Source organism: Sorghum bicolor, chromosome 9 (genome assembly GCF_000003195.3).
Source record: "Sorghum bicolor cultivar BTx623 chromosome 9, Sorghum_bicolor_NCBIv3, whole genome shotgun sequence".
In the NCBI taxonomy this organism is placed as follows: domain Eukaryota; kingdom Viridiplantae; phylum Streptophyta; class Magnoliopsida; order Poales; family Poaceae; genus Sorghum; species Sorghum bicolor.
The window spans coordinates 52,872,785-52,895,668 of record NC_012878.2 but is presented as its reverse complement, the minus strand read 5'-3'; the positions used below and the strand labels follow the sequence as shown (position 1 = coordinate 52,895,668).

The 22,884-nt window shown below is 39.9% G+C and overlaps 2 protein-coding genes across 2 annotated transcripts in view; one reads left to right on the top strand and one right to left on the bottom strand.

The window, feature by feature from the left end:
* LOC8077000 (midasin) overlaps positions 1 to 15,666 on the bottom strand; it is a 41,864-nt gene extending 26,198 nt beyond the window's left edge. Inside the window, exons 1-21 of the mRNA XM_021447921.1 lie at positions 15,164 to 15,666; positions 13,159 to 13,243; positions 12,723 to 12,985; positions 12,469 to 12,627; positions 12,229 to 12,377; positions 10,898 to 11,007; positions 10,685 to 10,804; positions 10,449 to 10,527; positions 9,839 to 9,961; positions 9,580 to 9,679; positions 9,402 to 9,498; positions 8,035 to 8,166; positions 7,900 to 7,956; positions 7,646 to 7,819; positions 7,079 to 7,207; positions 5,195 to 6,973; positions 4,662 to 4,729; positions 4,390 to 4,585; positions 4,186 to 4,290; positions 3,789 to 4,094; positions 44 to 2,299 (exon numbers count right to left, since the gene is read on the bottom strand). Coding sequence (XP_021303596.1) covers positions 44 to 2,299; positions 3,789 to 4,094; positions 4,186 to 4,290; positions 4,390 to 4,585; positions 4,662 to 4,729; positions 5,195 to 6,973; positions 7,079 to 7,207; positions 7,646 to 7,819; positions 7,900 to 7,956; positions 8,035 to 8,166; positions 9,402 to 9,498; positions 9,580 to 9,679; positions 9,839 to 9,961; positions 10,449 to 10,527; positions 10,685 to 10,804; positions 10,898 to 11,007; positions 12,229 to 12,377; positions 12,469 to 12,627; positions 12,723 to 12,985; positions 13,159 to 13,243; positions 15,164 to 15,615 — 6,939 coding nt within the window. The 5' untranslated portion in view covers positions 15,616 to 15,666. The remainder of the gene's footprint in view (positions 1 to 43; positions 2,300 to 3,788; positions 4,095 to 4,185; positions 4,291 to 4,389; positions 4,586 to 4,661; positions 4,730 to 5,194; positions 6,974 to 7,078; positions 7,208 to 7,645; positions 7,820 to 7,899; positions 7,957 to 8,034; positions 8,167 to 9,401; positions 9,499 to 9,579; positions 9,680 to 9,838; positions 9,962 to 10,448; positions 10,528 to 10,684; positions 10,805 to 10,897; positions 11,008 to 12,228; positions 12,378 to 12,468; positions 12,628 to 12,722; positions 12,986 to 13,158; positions 13,244 to 15,163) is intronic.
* LOC8076999 (40S ribosomal protein S26) lies at positions 19,170 to 21,577 on the top strand. The gene is made up of 5 exons (XM_002441217.2): positions 19,170 to 19,325; positions 19,414 to 19,506; positions 19,602 to 19,686; positions 19,774 to 19,904; positions 21,248 to 21,577. Exons 1-5 carry the CDS (start codon positions 19,323 to 19,325, stop codon positions 21,341 to 21,343), a joined length of 408 nt encoding a protein of 135 aa, XP_002441262.1. The 5' UTR covers positions 19,170 to 19,322; the 3' UTR covers positions 21,344 to 21,577.

The following is a 22,884-nucleotide window of genomic DNA, read 5'->3' as shown; positions in this document are numbered from 1 at the left end:
AACAGGACAGAAAGGAAAAGTACATGAGAAGCAGAGAGCATACAGTAGGGTTACAGAAATTCGCATTATCCAAAACAATCCATTCACCGCGTTCAATGGCCCTGATCAAATCTCCCGCAACCCATTCGAATTTAACTGGTTGGTGTGCAGCTCCATTCTGCTGCAAGTTGTTGATGGATTTCAGTGTTTTACCAAGATCATCTTTTGTCAATGGTGGGAAGTCAAACTTTTCCAGATCACACTTTATCTGCTCAACTATTTCAGCAAGCAAGCTTAATGAAGGCAAAGATGCATTCGCACCCATTTCAATGAATTTCGAAGTCCTAATTGACGAGTGCCCTTTTTCAGCCACAAATTCAAACCATTTTGTAAACAAACCCCTTCCTTCTGCAACAAAGTTCTTCCGGTTCATATCAATACTCAGTCCGAAATACACATCAACGTAATGCTCAACTTCTGATAAAACTGCTTTGTAGTGCCTAAAGAAGTTATACTGCTCAAAGCATCCCAACAATTCTGACACATCAGTTGCCGACGACAGATTCACCTCGTTCAACGTATTTCCCGAAAGCTGAGCCAGCAAGCGGATTAATGATGTTTTACCAGCTGAATTTTGTCCAATAAGAATGCACAACCAACCTTGCTGGATGCAGTGCATGGCTGCTTCAAGACTATTAAGGACACCTGGAAATATGTTGAGTTGATTGTTTTGCACTTTATATGATTGGATGTGATTTCTTTCGATAGAGGCACTTCCAACAACCAAGCAATGTGGATTAACATAGAGCATTTTTGGTTGGTGAATGCTTGTCTTTTTCTTAAAGACCTCCTCATAAAGCTTAAGAACTTCATGGCGATCAACCGAAGTACGCATTCTTTGAAGATAGACAGTATTTAAAAAACAGTCATCCTTCATAGAATCTTGGGAACCTGCTATCATCTCACAAGACCTGATAATATCACGTAGATTAAATTCCCAGGGAGAACCTTGTTGACCATACTTCCTATATACCATGGTATCCATATACAGCCTGTTGTTAAAGTGAATAAGATTTCGGATGAAACTTTCAGAAATCAATGGATGAAATCGTGATTTACAAATTTCTAGATAATCTTGCTCTGATAGCTCATCAACATAAACTTTGGTGAAGCGGTTCAGAAAGGACTTGGGAAGACCTTTCCGCCCACCACCTTGCGATGAAGGATTTTGGCATGCAAAGACACGAAAGGATGATGAGCATTTGTAAGTTTGACCAAGCTCAGGTATGAAGACCTCAGCACGGTGGTCCAGAATGGCATTCAGACCCTCTAAGACAGATTGTGGAGCAAGATTGAGCTCATCCAAAAGAACCCAGCTTCCTTTCTTTAAAGCCTGAAGAAGAATACCATCAGACCAGGAAAATTCCATTCCATTTCCTCCTTGAGCTGGCAGGTCTGAACCTAGAAGATCCATCATGTCTGTCTGTTCAGATAGATTTATCCGTACAACATCATGACCAGAAAATCCAGCTAACGCTACAATTAAACTTGTTTTTCCAACTCCAGGACTACCTTCCAGAAGAAGAGGTTTAGGTAGTTGCATACCACGCAAAACTCGCAAGACATTCTTTCTGGTCGTGGGCGCCATTATTTCAAAGCCCTGTTGCTTACAAGCATGATCTATATCTTCTTTTTTCATATTGTCACCTTCAGGAATATAGAATGGTGGAATGCCAAAATGTCCTTCCAAACAACCATGATCTATATCTTCTTTTTTCATATTGTCACCCCAGCCATAATTGCTTACATCATTCAAGCATGAATCTACTGCCTTACCCTCAACTTTCTGCAGTTCTTCTAGAAGGAAGGACAGGCAAGTACTCCTTATCTCAGTAGCCTCAGTTTTAGAAACATTCAGACCCAATGAGAGCCCATCAAGTAAAATAAGAAACAGGCCATGTATCAAAGCTTGCTCTGGCCCAAGAGCTTGCTCAGTCACATTTATAAATGAAATCCATGAAAGCAGGTCCCGTATCGTGAGTGTTCTTCCAATGTGCAATTGGTTGAACCACTTCCAGAAGTTAACGATGCAATCTCCAAAGCAAGAGAAATCAGTTTTGGTGAACCTCCCAAAAGTTATGCTCTTAAGTTCATCAACATCAGTAACAGCAGGAACCCAAATTTCAGTAAATCGATTTCTTAATGCAGGAGAAAGCTCTTTTTTTCCATAGTCACCACCAGGGTTCATTGTTGCAAGGATGAAGAAGTTTGGATGTGCTACAATCTTCTCTAACACAGAACCACCTTTCTCAGCCAGTGACTACAACAGTAGAAAAACAAATATAAACATACATAGAACTTAAGTTCAACAATTAAAAAACAAATATTCAATAAAAATGATTTGTGCAGAATAAGTTTAAGCATATAGATAGAAAAAAAATAAATGTACTCTGATTCTGAATATACTTTCCTTTGCACAGTGGGCCATTAATCCTATGACTATTCCCTCTGATTCGAAATGTAAGTCGTTTTGGACTTGTGTACAAGGATTAAGGAAGTAGTCAAGTAGATCAAATGATCTTAGCGCCCTTCATTTATTATGTATTGAGAAAGATAACTCGATCATTTATTAATGTGGTAGCATTTATTAAGCAGGGGCAAGGAAAGAAGAAAAGGGTAAAAGATGCATAGAAGTTCTAAAACCTAGTACACTTAGAGAAAAGTTCAGAAGGCTTAAAAACAGCCTAAATTTGGATCAGAGGGAATACAGTGCATACAGAGGAGCTCACTACTTAGTCAGAAACCATCGAAGCAATGAAACATGGAAATGATACTGGTTTATCATTAAACCTACATCCGTAGATAGAAGAAGTAAAGCTAAATATTGGAGAACATGACAGTGCCCTGGCTCCTAGTGACATCTTACAAATGAAGAGACCAACTAATTAGAAACATCATTTTTTGAGCAAGTAACAGAAATATTTTGCCAGGATAGGAAGGATTTCCTACTACTAGACTGTGTGGCAGAGCACAGAAACGCCGATTTTTCCCAAAAACACCTTATGTCAACGAAATTACGTGTTTAAGTTTACAGGTCCCTGAAACTAGTCAAGTTCACAACTTCATCAATCTGACTTGTAATTATTAGGCCCCAAAATTGCAATTCTGTCCCTTTATGTGTGACCTTGGTATTCTATTTTTAGTGCAAATGGGTGGTCCTAGTCCCGACCATCTAATCTGCAGGAGCAAACACGCATATGGTGGTTAAGGATCTAGGTCCCAAAACTTCCAATAGAAGTGCCCTACAACAGTTCCACATAGTAAATTATTAATCCACCTCATACATAAAAAATCAGCCATACATTTATTCTAGCTGAAGCAATCAGAGCATGGTTTTATGTGTTAATAAACTATAATTAGTGTGGCCTTCCACATCCATACAACATGCATGGCATTAATTAAGATGGAGAAAGGATAGGGATTACCGGATTAGAAATAAGATACATATCAAACAGAGTTTACATGCTTAATAAGAAAACAATATGCAGCGAAGCAACAAAATCAACTAAGATAGCTGCTATAGAACCCACCATTTGAGAATATTTATTCTAGATGAGCTCCAAGTTTACAGCAGGGAAGCATAAAAACAATCAAAGAACAGCACTCGGAAGGATCAAAATATAGTAACCAAACAGAACTGGTTCCATTAAGCCTAGTTTGTTTGCATAAGATATGCCCAGAGCTACTCTTTCCTTCATCCTTCATATGAGAAACAAAAATAAATGGATAATGATTAAGAAAAGGCATACCAATTTTCTTTCAGGTTCTAGAACACTGTTCAAGCGTTCAAGCACACTGTCATCAGCTAAAGAAATTTCATCAATGAGGAAAAGATCACCATTCTTCATTGCTTGAACAAGCGGTCCATCCTGCCAAAGGAAAATTGCCTGCCACCTCCTGTGGAGGTGCATCAGATCCAACTTGATTTGCTCCATGGCAGCAAGATCTTGAGCTGACACATCAGGAAACAGATATTTTTCCTTTCTGTATCTGTCAAGTATTTCATTCAGATGGCTGATGACACTATCAGCTCCAGATACATCAGTTTCAAGTGGCTGCAAACCATGGACAAATCAGTTAATCAACTTTGATAGGTCAATGCATAAGCTATGATGAAACACCACATCCGGAAACCACAGAACTTACCACATTCCCTGCAACATCAACAAACATTTTCATCCCTTTGATTTTCACAACAAGATCTTTGAACTCAAATGCTATTCTTGACCTATCACGTATAGGGCAGAATCCCTGCAGGTAACAGCCAGATGATAGATAATGAGACACATATTTAAACAACAGACAATGGTATCTAGAGAAACAGGATTCACAAAAAAGACAGCGACGCACCCCAATGAAGTCTGATGTCTCTGTATACTGATGGCAGTTCAAAATGTGTAATTTTGATCCAAGGACAGCACTTAGAACCTGGCAAACAGTTGTTTTCCCACCACCAGTTTCGCCAACAAGGAGGACAGGTTCCCGTGATCTGTAGCAACGCTCAATAAGGAAGTATAGTCTCCACATACTTTTTGTCCAAGTGATACTGCAAAAGAAAATTAAAAATATATCAGAACCAGAACTATATGAGTACAGTGTATTAAAAAAATGCAAAGACTCACTTTCCAAAGCAATCTCGTACTCTTAGTTTGATAGCATCCAGGGATAAGTTATCTTCACGGGTGACTTCCTGCAACAATAAAGAACCACTGAAGATTACATAACATTTCCCTTTCTGAGCAAAACTTCACAAACTTCCATTAATGAATGTAAAAAATATGATGTGGGACAAGGTCAGGTCACTGCACGAGCAAATGGTACCCAAAACTTAGTGCCGCTTGGTCAAACAGGATGTGCACAAGTAGCAACATACGATTAAATTAAGTTGTATGTTTGCAGCTCCAGTACAAAAAACCATACATGTAAATCAACTGCATACACTATACATTTATACATCCACAGCCATCTACATTTATACCCGACTAAAAGTTAAATGTTCAGATTGCCCTCATCCTTTTTTTTCACCACCATTACATCCATGCAATAAAATTGTGATCATGAATGTACATGTTTTGCTCATTAACTTTCATCCTTTGCAGGCACAAAGATAAAACAGAAAAATTAAAATGATGCCAAACAATGATGGAATCATTACCGAGTTATACAGATCAGCTATGTTGAGTTTTACACGTAGGTGGCGCTCCAAAGCTTCTTGAACAACAACTTTCTCATTGTCATCCCTTAATCTCTCTGCCAGAAGTAAATAGCCATCTTTCGCCAGATCTTCGTATGACTTCCCTTCAAATGTCCTGTAACGATTGGCCCAACGAAATAGATCCCTAGGTGTTATGAAACCATGTTTGCCAGCAAACACTCTACTGTTTTGTCTATGTGTTTGCAATTCTTTCATAACCTCAACCATTCTTTTCGCATAACTGGGAGCAATTCTACATCGCTGCTCCAAAATCGTAACTAGCTCATCTTCTGGTATTTCATCAACATGCACTTCAATAAAACGGTTGCGGAATGCCCGGGACAGCATTTTACGCCCCCCATAAAGCATAGGTGGGTTTTGTGTAGCGAAAAGCATAAAATTAGGGTGTGCAGATATAGTCTCTTGCAGCTCTGGCACGAAGAGCTCCCTGTTGTCATCTAACAGCCTATTTAAAGCTTCCAGGACATCAGATGGTGCAAGATTTAGCTCATCCAAAACAATCCAGTGCCCCTCCCGCACAGCCTTCACCAAAGCACCCTCCTGAAACTGAAGCTTCCCTTGACTATCGGTCACATAAGTACCCAGATATTCTTGAAGATCAGTATGCTCATGGTTGTTGATTCGGACAAACTCATGGCCAGTTTTTGCAGCAAGATACCTCACAAGGCTAGTTTTGCCACTTGATGTTGGCCCTTGTAAAAGAACAGGATATCTTCTAATATAAACAGCACGGGCAAGGTTGATTATGTGCTCAGTAACACTTTGAGTTAAAACATAGCTCCGCAAAAATTCATCTGATTCACAGCCACCTAACTGCATAGGCTTTTCAATGAAGTAGTCAGCAAAAGAAATGTTAGGTGGCACTCTTCCATCCAACAAAAGTGAAACTATTAAGTTCTTAATGATTTTTCCACTAGGGGCATCCAACATTGTAAGAAAGAACATACAGAAACCATCATATATGGCTTTTCTGAAGCCAAATTTTTTCTCTGCATTTTTTATATATCCCAAAGCGCGAGATAGAGATCTCAAACTAAATTGAGGCTTCTGATTAGCTCCATCCTGCAGTCTCTCCTCACATTCCTTTTTTGCAACTTTATAAAATCGAACAATACTATCTGTAACTCCATTTGTAACATTCAGACCATCTAGATATTTCCTGACAAAAAGGCGTAGATCATCATCATCTATAAGATCATCAACAAAGTATTCAGTAAAGCGGTTCCTAAAAGTGTACGGCAGTTCTCTTTTCCCAGCGTCAGTTGCTGGATTCATGCAGGCAAAAATCCGGAAGCAAGGATGACGTTCAACATAATCCACGTCTCCTCTTTCTGCCAGGCAAAGTGTGCCCCTCTCTCCATCCAGTACAGCACCAATTCTTTGAAGTGTCTCTGGAGGTGCAAGGTTAACCTCATCAAGCAAAATCCAATGACCTTTCCTTAAAGCTGAAATAAAAGCACCCTCCACAAACTGAAATGACATGCCAGTTGCTGAACCAATTTGACTACAAGCTATATTTAGTTTGGACGAGAAGGTGTCCCAATCTGAAACAACATGGGCTGGCAAAGACCTTTTTCTCTTTGAACCACTTGAAGACTTAGAAATCCCTTCAATTAGCTTCTGAGCCCTCTCAACACATCTTGCCAAAGTGTGTAGTAGTTTTATCCAATTCTTTTTCATTACAGACTCAGCACAATGCCGCAGAATACGTTCATTGTCCTGAATAAGTGAACAGTTGGGTAAATAAACATTAAGACAGAATTGGAGTGAGGGTGGTATGTCTTAGTGTAGGATCACAATATGAGAACCAAGCAGTAGACACACCTTTGCAGAAAAACTCTGACAAAAAAGATACTTGAACTCCATATAAAGAGGAAAACATATTGACCGAGCATCCATTGTAGGCTTAAATCCCCCGAGGAGATCAGAAATATCACTTTGCTGGCTTAAGTTCTGAAATATAAATAAAACAACATTCGATTATAAAATATAGACGATAAAAATTGTGAGACAAAAAAAATGTGATTTGAATATTTGACACAACATGTTCTGGACTTTCTATGTTTGATGCTCTGAAAGAGGTCCAACATTGCACGAAACAACTGGTAAACACAAATACAGTTATGATACTATCAACATATGATGCCTCCAAATATTTAGAAGACAGGCATTTTCCAGTTGAGACATTGCATATAAAACATGTTGTTATGCCCGAATTTCAGTGGTGGTGGTGAAGGCAGAGATGGTCCAGGCTGCAGTAACATGGTAGAGGGGTAGAAAATATGGCATTTATATTTACACATATGCAACTCAGTGTCAACAGTAAATTTTACAGATGCAAATATGCAGTTGTTCCAGCTTAGAATTGTTTATGTTACTGATCTAACATACCACCACAGTCAATGGTTGTTTAAGCCAGGCAGCAAGATTCTGTATAGTAGTAGTCTTCCCGGTACCAGTTTCACCAACAAGAAGAATGGGCTCATTGAATTTTATAGAACATGCAACTCTTTCAAGAATTTCTAATGCACACCGAATATCAGCAAAAAGCCCTTTCTGGATTGCCTACATATTTGAAGCCAGGAGTTAGCAAACACATGAAAGATTGACAAAGAGATGTATCAAGTAAACCAATGATTATTTACGGGTTTGTCGGAGCACGGCAATGTAACTCTACCAACTTGCAATTCCGTATCTCGGGCCTGTAAATTATGAATGGTTGAACATATGAAAATTCAATAAACATGACATATTTTCAGATAAGAAATGAATATACATGCCTGGATGATGGGCTTTTCAGTAGGTTGCACTGCTTCTCCTCGGTAAGGAACACCTAATATTCTAGTAATTTCTCCTGCTACATATAATCTTTTCTCCGGAGATGATAACGAGGCAGTGAAAATATCAACAGCCTAGGATTTAACAAAATAAAAAGAGTCAAAGGTGCTTGAGATGCCTGGAAGAGCAAGTGTTTTATTCCACAATGATAATTAATAAGAGAGCACATGTAAATTTTCCCATGTTAGAAGAGTCAAGGACCTATTGGGCCTTAGCCCATTAGGGTTAATTAGTCGCTTGCTTAGGGGTCAAGTAAGTCTTGCTTGTAAGTCAAGTAAACCTCTCTATATAAAGAGAGGAGATGTATCAATCTAATCAAGCAAGAGATTAGAAGGAAATCCCTTCTCTCTTGCCGGCCGTAGGCAGAGCCCCGCGGCCGGCGTTCCTAGCGCCCAAAACCCTAGCCTCCTCTCTCGCTCTCACAGCCGCCTCCCTGTGAACAGTACCCACGCTACAGTAGCCGCGGGTACTGTTCACGCCTTCAGCCGCCGCTCCCTCAATCCCAATCAATCTCCCTTGATCCCCAGCAGCCACATAACATCCCATGTTCTCAGATCAGTGTAAGTTTATATAGGTCATTTAACATTTACAGGTAGTATTATTTATAAATGACAGTGAAACAAGCTACTTACTCTGAATAAATATTCAAATGCAAAATTGTTTAATACAGCTGGTAGGCGTTGGCCACAATGAAACCATGAAATTCAAATTTAACTCCAACAATAACAGTGCATTTGTATTTCTGCAGTGTGTACGAAGTAATCCATAAGCCCAAACTTGAATATGAAGGGTCATAGCAGCTGTTCACATCCCTAAGTGGTACTCCCTCTACTCCAAATAATAGTTCACTTTAGCTTTGTTCTAAGTCAAATTTCTCTAGCTTTTACCAAGTTTATTTATTTTTCATGCACCAACATCTACAAAAACAAATTAGTTCCATTAATTACACATGAAATATGTCTTGATAGTGCATCTATTTGTAGTTGGAGATGTTAATATATTCTTTTAACTTGATCAAAGCTAGAGAAGTTTGACTTAGGACAAATTTAAAGTGAAGTGTATATGGAACAGAGTATATTCCAAAAGCCAGAATAGCACCAATACCGTGAAAGCAGCTTTCAAACATTCACACTGCAGGTGTGCCAGTTTCACTTACTATCGCTTGCAAAATGCAACTTTGATAGCTAGATCATGTCACAATATGATGAGATATTCCTAGAGTGACAGTGCATATTTACAGAAGTAATTTATTAAACAACATGCACAGTCCAAAACATGCTACATTTAGAAGGAAGACAAAGCAACAAACCTCACGATAAATTAATTTGCATTCACTAGATGAAAATCTGGGGTCCTCAAAGTTGAGATCGGTCCCTAATATTCTCTTGCACCACTTGAGCAGGTCCCTACGAAGTAAGATAAATATAAGTATCCATTATCGCAGATTGATAGCAGGCAATATGCTGCAAGAATGACAAACTGCGCACCTTAACGAAAATCTGTGCAGAACACCATCAGATGAACCTCCTGCTAAGTTGAGACCACCAAACTGATAAGATCCAAGAGAGTTGACCTTTTCAAAGGTATCTACATGACATACAATAGGTGAGTTATTCCCTCTGAACTCTGGTCAAATATACATGATGTTTCAGGCAGCAAATAACTTGCATGTACGTTAATTTTGCTGTCTGAAACATTATCTAGAAGTGACTGGAGGTAGAAAAAGAACAAGTATGTTTCATCTACCTATGAGTTTGGAGGAGATGGGCTCCAAGCTTGGGTAGCAACCTTTAATTATATTAACCATGTCACTCTGATTAGGTTCTCCCACCATCACTTTTCTCCACAATGCACTAAATGTGAGTCTCCCTGTCAAAAGAGCAAACAGAAGACATGAATTGGCATGTGCCAATATTTTGAAAGGAAATTGCGAGATTGTGGAAATATAGAGCTGTTTTTGTGTGGCCAGAACTCGAACAAACAGTCCTGATCATGCTTGTTGCTTATCAAATTTTTTAGTACACCGCTACAAGTATAAACTAAGGCCTTGTTCAGTTCACCTAAAAACCCAAAATTTTTCAAGATTCCCCGTCACATCGAATCTTGCGGCACATGCATGAAGCATTAAATATAGATGAAAATAAAAACTAATTATACAATTTGCCTGTAAACCGCGAGATGAATCTTTTGAGTCTACTTACTCCATGATTGGACAATGTTTGTCAAATAAAAACGAAAGTGCTACAGTATCCAAACCAAAAGTTTTTGCGAACTAAACAAGGCCTAAGAAAAATTCTGTAGTGTGCACTACAGTAATATTACAACATCATATATAATTGAAACCAGCTGAACAAACCTGGCAGATCATGGGAAACATCATTCTTTGATGTAGTGATGGTAGCGAAGAATCGGAAACTCTCAGCAACTTCCACGGCCTACATGAATTTACAGTGGCACTCATGAATTTACAACAGGGTTTTAGCATTTTTTTAACACACACGCACACACACACAGCGAGAGACAGAAAGAGAGTAACTGCAAAAGTAATCAACTTCGAGTACTGTCAGAAATCAGAATTAAGGCAAGTCTTACCTCTGCATGGCCAACTGAAAAGGTATTTGAACCTTCCAATAAAGGTAGTAAGATTGACTGCACGTCGCTAGGTGCCTTGTCTATGTCTTCAAACACAATCCAAAACCCTTTGACAATGGCCTGCTCGGCATACGATGAAAGGTATTAATATGCATGGGAGGGAAAAAAAACTACCCCCGGATTATATGAAGAACAGTACTCTCCTATACAGACCTGTGTAAGCGAACCAGGAGCCCACTTGAATTCACCAGGTTTCTCTGTGCAAACGTAACTTCCTAATAAGGTCCTACCATCCATTTGCTCATCCATGTGGATAAAAAGTACTGCAAATAAAATCAGTAATTAGCACTTTGCTTAAATACATACAAGATTAACAATGTTACGAAAGATGGTTAAATACTGATAGAAGATCAACAGTGTCATGCCATTATCAGGGATGAGATACACGTTTCAAAAAAAAAATCAATAAGCAGCAAGTTTGTATTGCATTAAGATGAAACAGAACTATGGAGTCACGATTTTTCTAGATTTTTGTGAAAGGTTCCAACCATTGGGCTCCTTTGACTAAATAACTTATCAAATGTTACAATTCAGCTGGAACTTCACCATAGAACACAGATGATGGAAGGGGACTATGCAAAAAAAATATGATAACGAGAATAACTAGGTAACCCTATCCAATTTGTGACTTAGAAGACAGTTTGAATAATTGATATGAATCCACAATAAAATAGCAGGCCTGCCGAACTTTTCTTCTGCTCTCGGACTTATTGAAACTTACTTCATCATTGAATCACCTAAGGAACCTATTTATCTTTTTTCTATTGACTAGTACAACATATGAACAAATAAACAAAAAATGTGATGTACATGCAAATACTGAAATCTCCCTTTGCATGAGCCTCTGGAATATGAAGAAGCAAAATTCAGTTCCGGTACCAGTAACAACAGCCAGCATATATCACCGACAAATAAACAGGATAGTACGATGCAACAGATCTTATTGTTCCTATGCATACTCCTTTCACACATTTAAGTATGTGGCTCAGTAAGCATATACTCGCTCCATGCCTCCATCCCAAAAAGAATGCACATCTCACTTTTTGAAGAGTCAAACTTTTTAAAGCTTGACCAAATATATACAACAAAAAATGCTACTCCCTTTCATTCCAAACTATAAGACATTTTGGCTTTTCTAGATACATAGCTTTTGCTATGCACTTACATATACACTATGTCTATTCTAGATACATAGTTAAAGCAATGTATCTAGAAAAGCCAAACGTCTTATAATTTGGAAATATATGACGTGTATTAAGTAACTTAAGATTAATAGTGGAATATATTTTCATAATAAATAGATTTAGAGAACAAATGTTGATACTATTTTCTATAAATCCATTCAAACTTAAAAAAGTTTAACTCCTCGAAAAATGAGATGTGCATTCTTTTTGGGACGGGGATCAAACCATATCTATCAGTTGTACACCCTTCAGACACTTTTTAACTTGAATAAATCTTCATAAACATATATCATAAAATACCTCGATTTCCAACTATTTGTGCCAGCTTGTTAATAAGTGCAGTTTTCCCAGCACCAACAGGCCCATAGAGAAGTACAGGCCACTTCTGGTCAACTGCCATCAAAGCTACCTCATAACTCTTTCTTAAAGTAGCAGTAAGCACAAACGGGCTGACAGACAAAACAATCACAGATAAGTGTAAGGAACACAAATGCAGTGAGAAACAAGGGACAATGGAAAATAAAGCTGAAATGCCCATACCTTCCAATGCTATGATTTCCTCCTGTTGCAACATCTGGCCAATCCAACAAACATTCAGGCATACTGAGACCATCTATACTACTTCTCGAATTTCCATTGTCATTCTGGAGATATAAAGAGGCTTTCTCTAAGGAAGTGTCCATGCAAAACTCCTTCCACCTAAAGGCACAACAGGTTGTTACCATAATACCAAGGTGCTCTCCAGTCTCCAAACAAAGAAACAATAGCAAGAGAAAGGGAAAGTAAGAAGGAACCTCAGAAAACATTTAAATGCTTCATCTGCTCGCAGGCCAAAACTTTCAATAGCCATATCGCTTGCTTTTAAAACCACCATAAGAATATGTATCGTGCACCATTTCAAGTCCAATCCAAGTGAGGAGTCAACTAAACTATAGTCGGTGGTACTATGTACAAGGTCTAAAAAGCAAGACCAATCCCATTGTTCACAAAATACTCTGGGCTCCAATTCTAGAAACCGGTAAGATACTTGTGCAGCATTACGAAACAAATGCAATTCCTGAAAGCAAACAGTATCAATCACAATGTAAACCATTTAAGTACAGTCTGAGTACAACTAAAATCTAACAGTTAAAATCACTTGCAGAGTTCAATTTATAGTGAGAAGTTATGCAGATCATATAGTGGAAATGAGAGGTGAGACAGACATGCATTGACACATGCCATAAGTACCTTGGAAGGAACTTGTGATGAGAAACTTGCGCATAGAAGCCTTTGGAATGGTGGTGGAGAAAACTTGAAGTAGTTCAATACAGGTCTGCCAGAAATAATAGTGGTAAGCTAGTTGCATGACATAAATCTAATCTTTGTTTACATGCCATGATTGTGCAAAGATTCAACTAGTTAAGAGTTGGCAACAATTTGTCATGAGATAGATACAATGGACCATAATAATAACCTATATAAAACTCCAAACCAATGTGTGCCATGGTCAAAGCAACAAAGCGGGCACATGTAAATTTCCTGATAATAACTGAAACCGGTGCATGTAACTTTTGGCATATGTAACTACTAATCCTGAGAATGGTTCCAGATCTTCTAATCCACTGAGATAATCTACGTTACATGGATACATCGCTCGGACCTCGTATCACATATCAGATACGTATCCGATACGGATACACGTCGGATCCGCCTCCAATACATGTCCGCGGAGTATCTGTTTTTTTCTTCTTCTTCTTTTTTGCGAATATTGGACACTTGGTCTGACACATATCTTCGTCGCCGATACAGCCCAGCCCAACAAAAGTGCCTTATCCTGTCCCAACACCCTAGCCTCCCGCCTCGCGCCGCAACATCGCGCAGCATCCCTGTGAGCCGGCGGCTGGCCATGAGCCTCCGTCCCCGCTCACCGGGCGCCAGCGACGAGTTTCCACCCCTGCGACGTGCCCCCGGCCCCTCACGCCGCATCCTGTGCACGCGTCCCCAGTCCCCACGTGTGCCGCCCTAGGGAGCACCCAGCAGTCCACTATGGACGTGGCTAGGGAGATGCAGGGAAGAGGACGATTCAGCACTCAGCAGCAAATCTAGCTTCCTCCAATCTCCCATGAGTGCACTCCCTTTTCATTCTTGATGGACTCTACTTCTCTACTTGTTCCTTGTATCCACTATCCAGTAGATGGCCTCTCCAAATTTCAGCAATGATGGCGCAAGTGCTAGTGCTAGTCAGCTAGTCCTAGCATAGGATCCACTGGTCACAACCATAACAGACACAATCCTGTTCCTGACTTCCTATTTTAGATAGACTTTAGTAATTGTGCAGTATAGTTGGACTTGTGTCTCTGTGAAAACTAAAAAACCTACAAGGTGGATCTGGTGATGTATCATATATATATAACTGTATGTACAATAAACTAATAATTAGTGATTACTCAAATTTTACACTTTCACAATTTTAATTTGCATTATTATTTATTTAATTCAAAAAAAGTAAAATGTATCCATGTATCAGGTTTTCTGAGAAATTGCCGTATCTGTGTATCCGTATCCTTCCGATACCGATACACATATCTGACTTGGAGATACTGCAACTTATGGTGTGCAAGCTCAAATCAGCAGATATTTTAGTTCCGCCTGAAAGATACTTGCATCTGTGAAAACTGCGGCATTTGCATTTGAATCAGAAAATTATAGTAGATTTGGACTCCTTGTACACCCAAATCATTACCCAACATGGATTCCACAAAAGGCCAGATTCACAAACTTTGAAAAGCAAAATTAGTGCTCCCTGGCAAGCAGGATTCATAATACAGGCTTGATGGAAAATCCAAATAACCCAACTAGAGAGGTTATTCTTTTCCCCAATATGTGCAATTGGTAAACTAAAGCATGCCAATACTTCAAATTAGGCTGCATGCATGTCACAGGAAACTAAATCAAATTGAACACAGTGGTTTGGAGGTGGCAACATTTTAATGGCTCAGTCCATTAAACTAAATTAAACATTTTACAGCAAGCAAGGCTCAATGTTTACTGTCTGATGATACCAAAAAAATGATCAGTGCTCAGTGCCTAGCAGAAATCTAGTTATTGTGGTCAATTAGGCGCCTACCCAAATGGCATGTACTCTAACAAGCTAAGAAACAGGTTAATAGCACTGTTCCAAAATTTAGTGGTGACGAATTGGGAGTGCAAACAAGTACAAAAGTAGCTAGGAGCGGACCACTAATCACTTCACCTGAGCAAGTAGGGTGCGAGGTCGAGGGCGCGCGCCAGTGCGAGGCACGCGATCTCGTGCAGCCGCAGGCGCCTACGCCTGGAGAGGTAGAACTCAACGACGCGGACGTCCCCCTCCTCGGCCTCATCCTCCAGGTGGGCGGCGTCATCATTCCACGCGTGCAGTCTGGCGCGGGCGTCATCATTGGACGCGTGCAGTCTGGCGCGGAGCAGCGCAACGGCCTGATTGATAAGGGCCGGCGCAAGCGGGAGGAAGCAGCCGAGCACGGGGATGGTGTAGCGCGGGTGCAGCAGTGGCTCGGCGAGCGCGGCGGCAACGTCGTCGTGGGTGGGGGGCGCGACGGCCGGCGACGAGGCGAGCTCGTGGAGGCGCGGGTTGGAGTGGAGCTTCGGGCAGCGGGCTAGTAGCCGCGCCAGGGCCTCGGCCGTGGAGAAGACGCCGTCGAGCGACATGGGGGCGATGCGGCAGCGGCGGGGTGGGGCGAAAGAGAACGATGGTTTAGGGCGCGTGTATATATTGGGTGGTGGCGCCGTGGTGGTTTTGGTTAGGGTTTTAGTGCGGGTTTGCGGCGGTGCCAGCTTGTGCGGCCGTGCCGGTTTTGGGCCTTTGGGAACGCTCGACCTTCGAGCCTTCGAGGGCGTAGGGCCATAACTAAAGTCTATAGGTAAGTGTGGCTAGTAAATTGGTTTTCACACTTTGTTATATTTAAAAGAATTTTGCCATATTTTTTAACTCTATAATATGTGGAGCCTAAAAGAATCATGTCTAAACTTAGTTGTCAACTAAACACTTGCCAACTTGGTCAAACATGTCTAAGGTAAAATGTGGCAAACTGTGGCTAGCAACCAAACAGCCCCGTAAACTGTGTTTATTTGTGCTGTCACGAGTTTTGAGTCCGTTTGTAACTTTGTATCACTAGACTTGACTTAATTTTAGTCCGGCGTCATTCTAAACCGGCCTTGCTTTCTTGTCTCAATTTCAATGGAGTTCTATAGAGATTTTTATACACATTAATTAGAGTGTCATATCAGCAGTTTTGGAGTTTACGCATGAAATAAAGAGAGAGAAGAAAAAATGTTTCATCCCTATAAAACCTATAAAACGTATCGGCATCGTTTTCAAGACGTCGGAAACGGGACGACACCCGCACCGAGGGGCTTCATCTATTCTATCGCGTGCGTCGCGGGAGGGGAAGCTGGCCGCCGTGCGCGTCACCTCCACCGGCCAGGCACGTGGGCTCTAGGAAAGCCAGTCCTTGTTCCATCAGCCGCGAGTGCGCGGGCTCCGCTAGCCGCCAGGGCGCTACCTCTATCGTGCGCAGGAGAAGCTGGTTGCGACTCTGACGAGCACTGCTCCACCGGGCGCGAGCATGTGGGCTCTCGCTGGTCGCAGCGTGGCTCCACGGGGCACTCCTCCCCCCGAGCGCAGGAGCAAAAGAAAAGTTGATCATGGGAGGGCACCCAAGGGGAAGACGAGATCTGCCACGCACAGGCCTCGAAAGAGAGAGGGAAGAAGCAAAGAGACCGGTGGGCCCACAAAAAGGATAAAATAATCCTATAAATCGTGTAGTGAAATTATACACTTAGGGAGATACTTTCACGTTAAGTTTCGTGTCTTAGAATCTGGGAGGTGAAACCTTACATAGAGATTAGACCAAGTAAGTACTCCCTCTAGTCTATTTTATCTCGCTCACACTATATCAAAAATCAACTTCAAAAAATTAAAAAATTTAATGAATAGTTAGCCTAATAATTTTTAACTATTATAATACAAACTTTACATGGTTAGAGTTATAAGGAATTATATTATCCAATAATTATAAGTTGGAAGGAATGAAAAAGTTGACAATTGAATATGTTTTAGCTACTAATAACTTTCTTTCACTGTTGCGGACAGCTGCATTGTATTGTTTAATTTTAAAAATGGATACTACTTTGCACACCTAGGCTAGAAGGACAAAACGATGATGATCAAGCTAATGGATTAAGTTGACGAGTAAGACGATTCTCTTGAAAATCAATAAGAGCTCCTTATTGGAAACCTTGGAAATCTAAAGGTTACAACCAACGAGTATGAGGTGCTAAAATGATCTCTTTGCATATTTGGTCGGAAGAAATGCAATTGATTATGTTTTATAATTACTAGCTTTTTTACTGTTGCTGAGTCGGAGAAGGACAATAATGAGTCAAGGCTCAATTAGAGAAGTTCGTTAGCAAGTATGAGATGCTATAGTTTTTTTTACTATTATCTGTTCGCTTGTCTTATAAGTCGTATCTTTTTCTATTAGCCAACAATGTTTTTCTCTGATAATAGATTAACAAACGGTATTTTCAACCATAACTTTTCAAACTAGCGAACAGACTTTCTGAGCGCACGAGCTCACATGAGAAGCTTGTGGATTCTCATATATTTGTCTAAGGTAGCTTATGAGGTTGTAACTGCATAGGGAAAAAAATTCAACTTCACTCACACTCATACACTTGTGCACAAGTTAAAGTAAGTGTGCATCTGGTAGAGGTTTTATATCCAACTTCTTTTAATAAACATTAACATGGTTGAATCAGAATCACTTTGCGAGATCGTTTGAGATGTAGGTCGAATTGTGGTTCCACAGATATTGTGTCTAATAAAAGTAATTAAAATATGGTTAAAAAATAAGTTATCTTGTAAGACAAATAACTTAAATACAATCTTTAATTTGTTACAAATCCAGGGAGAAAGTATGCGAGTTGAAAGAAAAAAATCCATGTAAAAACCATATTTCTACCAATTCACCTAGCGTAGTAAAAAAACAGAGTTTTTTTTGACAACAATCGTATTTTATTAACCACAACAAGTTGTCATGAAAATTGTTACGTTGTTAAGGTCTACATTGAGTAGAGCCAAAAGGAGAGAGCAAATTGATCCACACTGGGATCTATTACAATAGGAAGCTTGTGTAGATGGAATTGTACTTTGAGCTTGTTTTGCCAAAGTATCTACAGTAATATTTGCTTGTCTAATAATCTTGAAGAATTGAGCTTGCAAGGTGCCTACAATGTTGGAATATATTTGTGTATGCGGTAACGTTTTTGTGGTGTCAAACACATGCTAAGTATTGCGTGTGCTAATAAGTTTTGCTCTTAACTCTTAAGCAAGTCAAACTTTTTATTGAGCATGTATTTGTAGACAGTTATGACGATCATATCCGATCATATTAGAAAAATAAAATGAAGAGCTAAGGAAGAGGTGAAAGGCTAAGAGATATGTGATGCAATTAAATAAAGGGTAAAGAAAAGCACGACTTTTTTCAAAATAACTTGAAAAAGGGAACATGACCTACGTTCGCGTTTTCATATTCTATGTTTTGGGAACGTCTCAGGAACAAAAGCATTCACATTTCCACATTATATAAATAATAAATTGAGTTTCCATTATATTTACATGAACAGAAACGAGAACGCAAACATGGACGCTAAGACGGTGATAACATGGTGAACAGTTAAAAAAGGGCTCAAAAGCATGCTTGTCCAAAGTCCAAGCCGAGAATAACAAATCTTGCCATGAATAGGTAATCAAAGCTAAGAGAATGAGAAACAGAACATGTGCTACAGTAGCAACAAGTATTTTTGCTGTAGAAAAGCAACACAATCTAGAAATTCCAATTATTTCATTATTATATACGTATTTTTTTTGGATATTCTGGGTTGTCTTCGAGGATTTTGATACATTACGAACAAAGGCCTAGTTCGCAAAAAAGTTTGCAATTTTTTTTTCATTTATTGTTATATCGAATCTTGTGGTACATGCATAAATCATTAAATATAAATAAAAATAATTAATTGTATAATTTACTTATAATTTACGTGACAAATCTTTTAAATTTAGATAGTTTATAATTGAATAATATTTATCAAGTACAAACGAAACTGCTACCGTATCCCTTTTGAAAAAATTTTTGAAACTAAACAAGGCCAAAATTTGGCCGGGCGGATCAATATTCTTTTTTTTTTCTTTCATCCATCAAGGCCCACGCGATGCATATTTCCTTTCGATTATGACTGGGCCCATAAACGGCCCAGTACCCTTCCACCACCCGACCCGCTGCCTATAAATTATTCCCCCCTCACCACCCGAAACCCTAGTGGGGCTTCAGAACTCGACCTCTTGCGCCGCCGCCATGGTGAGTCCAAAGCCTCAAGCTCGATCTTCCTCCTTCCGCATGTACATCTCGAATCTAATCCACTGCACTCCCTGTTCTCTCTCCGCAGACCTTCAAGCGCCGCAACGGCGGCCGCAACAAGCATGGCCGCGGTCACGTCAAGTACATCCGCTGCTCTAACTGCGCCAAGTGCTGCCCCAAGGTGAGCAGAGGCCTCCACAGCTGCCTTCCTTTTCCCTTCATTTACCCGTGCGATGAGATTTTCTGAGTCGTTCGTGTTTTTGATGCTCGTCACAGGACAAGGCGATCAAGAGGTTTCAGGTGAGGAACATCGTGGAGCAGGCGGCTATCAGGGATGTCCAGGAAGCGTGCGTCCATGATGGTAAACCTCTCTGTTCATCCCAGATCTGTTTTGTTAGTAAAGCATTTATGCGATTTGTTGTTTTGACAAACGTGTTCTGTGGTTCAGGGTACGTCCTCCCGAAGCTGTACGCCAAGGTGCACCACTGTGTCTCGTGCGCGATCCACGCTCACATCGTCCGCGTCCGATCCCGTGAGAAGCGCAGGGACCGCAAGCCGCCGGAACGCTTCAGGCGCAGGGTATGATTAGACTATCTTATCGCTCACTGATTTAGAGTTTAAATGAAATCCTGTGGAATAGTTGTTAAACAACAGATCTGTCAATGCATGTTTGTGACTTAGTTCAGATTAGCGTCTGCTTAATGAATCTTTTTGCTGATTAGTTTATCTCTATGATGAGCCTTTTAATTGTTTCCAGTTTCTCTGAAGGGACATGCATACTGTTTTCATTAGTACCCATAAGATAAACCGATCTCGTGATGTCCTGATAGCCCTTTCCTGAATGGGCAACTGCTTTTAGTTGTACTGTTTCATTATTTTTGGTCAACTGTTTACCAAATGTTCTTATCTGATTACTTTAAAAAGGATGTATGTGAATTGAATCTGCTATTGTTAGTTGACCTGATTGTTGTTGTGCTAAGTACATTTTGCAATGATAGCGGCAGGGTCACCATCCCCAATTTCGGATTAAAGAGCTGGTAGTTTCATGTGTAGGATAGAACGTATATGTTTGGGACTTCATGTCTGCCCCGTTTGCAAGTCTATAGTGCCTGCGGGATGAACAGGTCCCTGACATGTACAACCACTTAATCACTTTGTCAGCTGATATTTTGTTTTCAGCTGATCACTAAGGATGGGAAATTTTCATACATGGCTTTGTTCCATGTTTCCATCTCTTCTCAATCACTTGCCACAGTTGTTTTTTGTTATTATACTTAAGATGGAACTCAGAATTGCTCCGTAACCACCTTTCTTCTTGTCTGACCTTTATCTGTCACATATCTGGGACTTCTACGTTGCCCCTATGGCTTTTATGCTGTGCCTGTGGGATGAACAGGTCCCAACATTTACTCCATTTTTCACTTTATCAGCTGATGTTCATAATTTTTAGCTGATCATTAAGAATGGGAAATTTTTATAAGTACAATTTCCTTGCTATGTATTTGTACTGCTTGCCTGCTTGAGCACAACTTATTTGCAATATCAGGTCTTTGGGACTAATATGTTGCCCCGATGGCAATAACAGTGCCTGTGGGATGAACAGGTCCCCATAGTTACTACCATTTTCTCACTTTGTCAGCTATTACATATGTTATTAGCTGATCATTTAAGAATGGGAAATGTTAATTGTTGTTTTATTCATATTCTACCTCGTCAAATGCTGTTGTTTTGTGCAAACTTTTCTGAATGTTTAGACCATAGTTTGACCTTTTTCTTGCAATTTAGACTGCTATATAAGTATATTTATGCTTCCCAAGGAGTCTGCTGTGTGTTCTTTGTATCCGTCTATTTTTCCCGTTCTTCCCCTTCAATGCGATTTTTGCGGTGGCTAATATGTTTATGTTGCATTATGTTTTGTTCAGGAGGATAGGCCGGCTGGTGGACAAGGAGGCCCCCGCCCTGGTCCTGGTCCTGCTGGTGCTGCTCCAGCTCCAGCACCAGTTGCTGCTCGCCCATAGGTTTAGCCATTGGACCGTGTGAAGTCTTCTGGCCTAATCAGTTTCTGAGTTTTCACTCATGGGTGTGTGAAGTTGCTATATTAGTGGTACTTTTGTCGAAAGTCTGAACCTTTGTTAAGAATGATCATCATTTGAATGTTTGTCTTGGTTATAAATCTCACTTAAACGTCAGTGGGTTCCATGATAGTGTTGTCTCCTGTGATTTTATCTGTTATTTCCGAGAGTTCTATCTTCTATGGTGGACCACCTTTGTTCCTACTCTGTTGGTATACAATATGTCTGCAATATACAATTCACATATAGCTAGTCAGGTCTGCACTTTGGTTGGTTCAAGTTGGCTGCTTTTTCTTTGGTTGTATGCAATGTATATTTCGATTTTGAAGCATCTCCCTGGTCACCTTCCATAGCCTCTATAGGGCGGGCCTGACATATCCGGCGTGGTGGATTGGAGTATCTTGTATAATCTGATGTTGAAGCATGAGATTTTAAGTTTGTTTTTTGTGTTCGTCAGTCATCACCAACTCTAACCGGATTGTCTCTGGCGGTCCACCCTTGGCATGGTTAAACTCGTCCTGGCATCCAGCATGGCCACGCTAGCAGTAAGATCTCTATTTAAGCCTCTACTCTATTTTAGCATGACTTTATCATGAGCTAAAAATTATTATGTCATTATTGCACCCTCAAGCCAAACATGATGTCCTTATTTTCCTTCGTAGAGGCTCCTGAGGTTGGCTCAGTCTCATTCCTTTTTGACGCCTCATTTAGATCTTATCATCTACAAACACACTACTTAGCACGTAAACAAACTTAGATTTAGGCCTGATTGATGTGATGGGGAATCTAAAATTTTTTGCAACATTTTTTTTGAACTAAACAAGGCCTAATTAGGTACATTAAACATAGACTAATTATAATCTAGTAAGCCTAACTAGTCCATGGTTTGATAATATGGTGATATAGTAAACATTTACTAATGATAGATTAATTAGACTTAATTGATTTGTCTTGTTAATTAGTCTACTCCAGTGCAATTACTTTTATAATTAGCTCATGTTTAGTCCTCTTACGAATCTCCGATGTGACACGGATTAAATTTTATCTCCTGAATCCAAACACGGCTGAATTACTTTCTCGTGTCTCTTTGGAAGTCTCTTGCTGCTGCTGAGCTCTCATAGTTTTTTTTAAGCCCTGTTTAGATTGAGGATGAAAAAATCACATCGGATGTGTCGGAAAGATGTCGGGAAGAGTTTTTAGAAACTAATAAAAAAAACAAATTACATAGCTCGTCAGAAAACTGCAAGACAAATCTATTAAGTATAATTAATCTATCATTAGCACATGTGGGTTATTGTAGCACTTAAGGCTAATCATGGAGTAACTAGGTTTAAAAAATTTGTCTCGCGATTTTCAACCAAACTGTAATTGGTTTATTTTTTTTATCTACATTTAATGTTTCATGCATGTGTTAAAGATTCGATGGGATGGATGAAAAATTTTTGGGTGAGTAACTAAACAGGGGCCTTAGCAATCAAGCTATAAAC

Excerpts from the sequence above, each read along its gene's own strand:
- LOC8076999 (XM_002441217.2), top strand. Across the intron at positions 19,687-19,773 it reads GGAAGCGTGCGTCCATGATG|GGTACGTCCTCCCGAAGCTG; the intron begins GTAAACCTCTCT and ends TCTGTGGTTCAG. Across the intron at positions 19,905-21,247 it reads CGGAACGCTTCAGGCGCAGG|GAGGATAGGCCGGCTGGTGG; the intron begins GTATGATTAGAC and ends TGTTTTGTTCAG.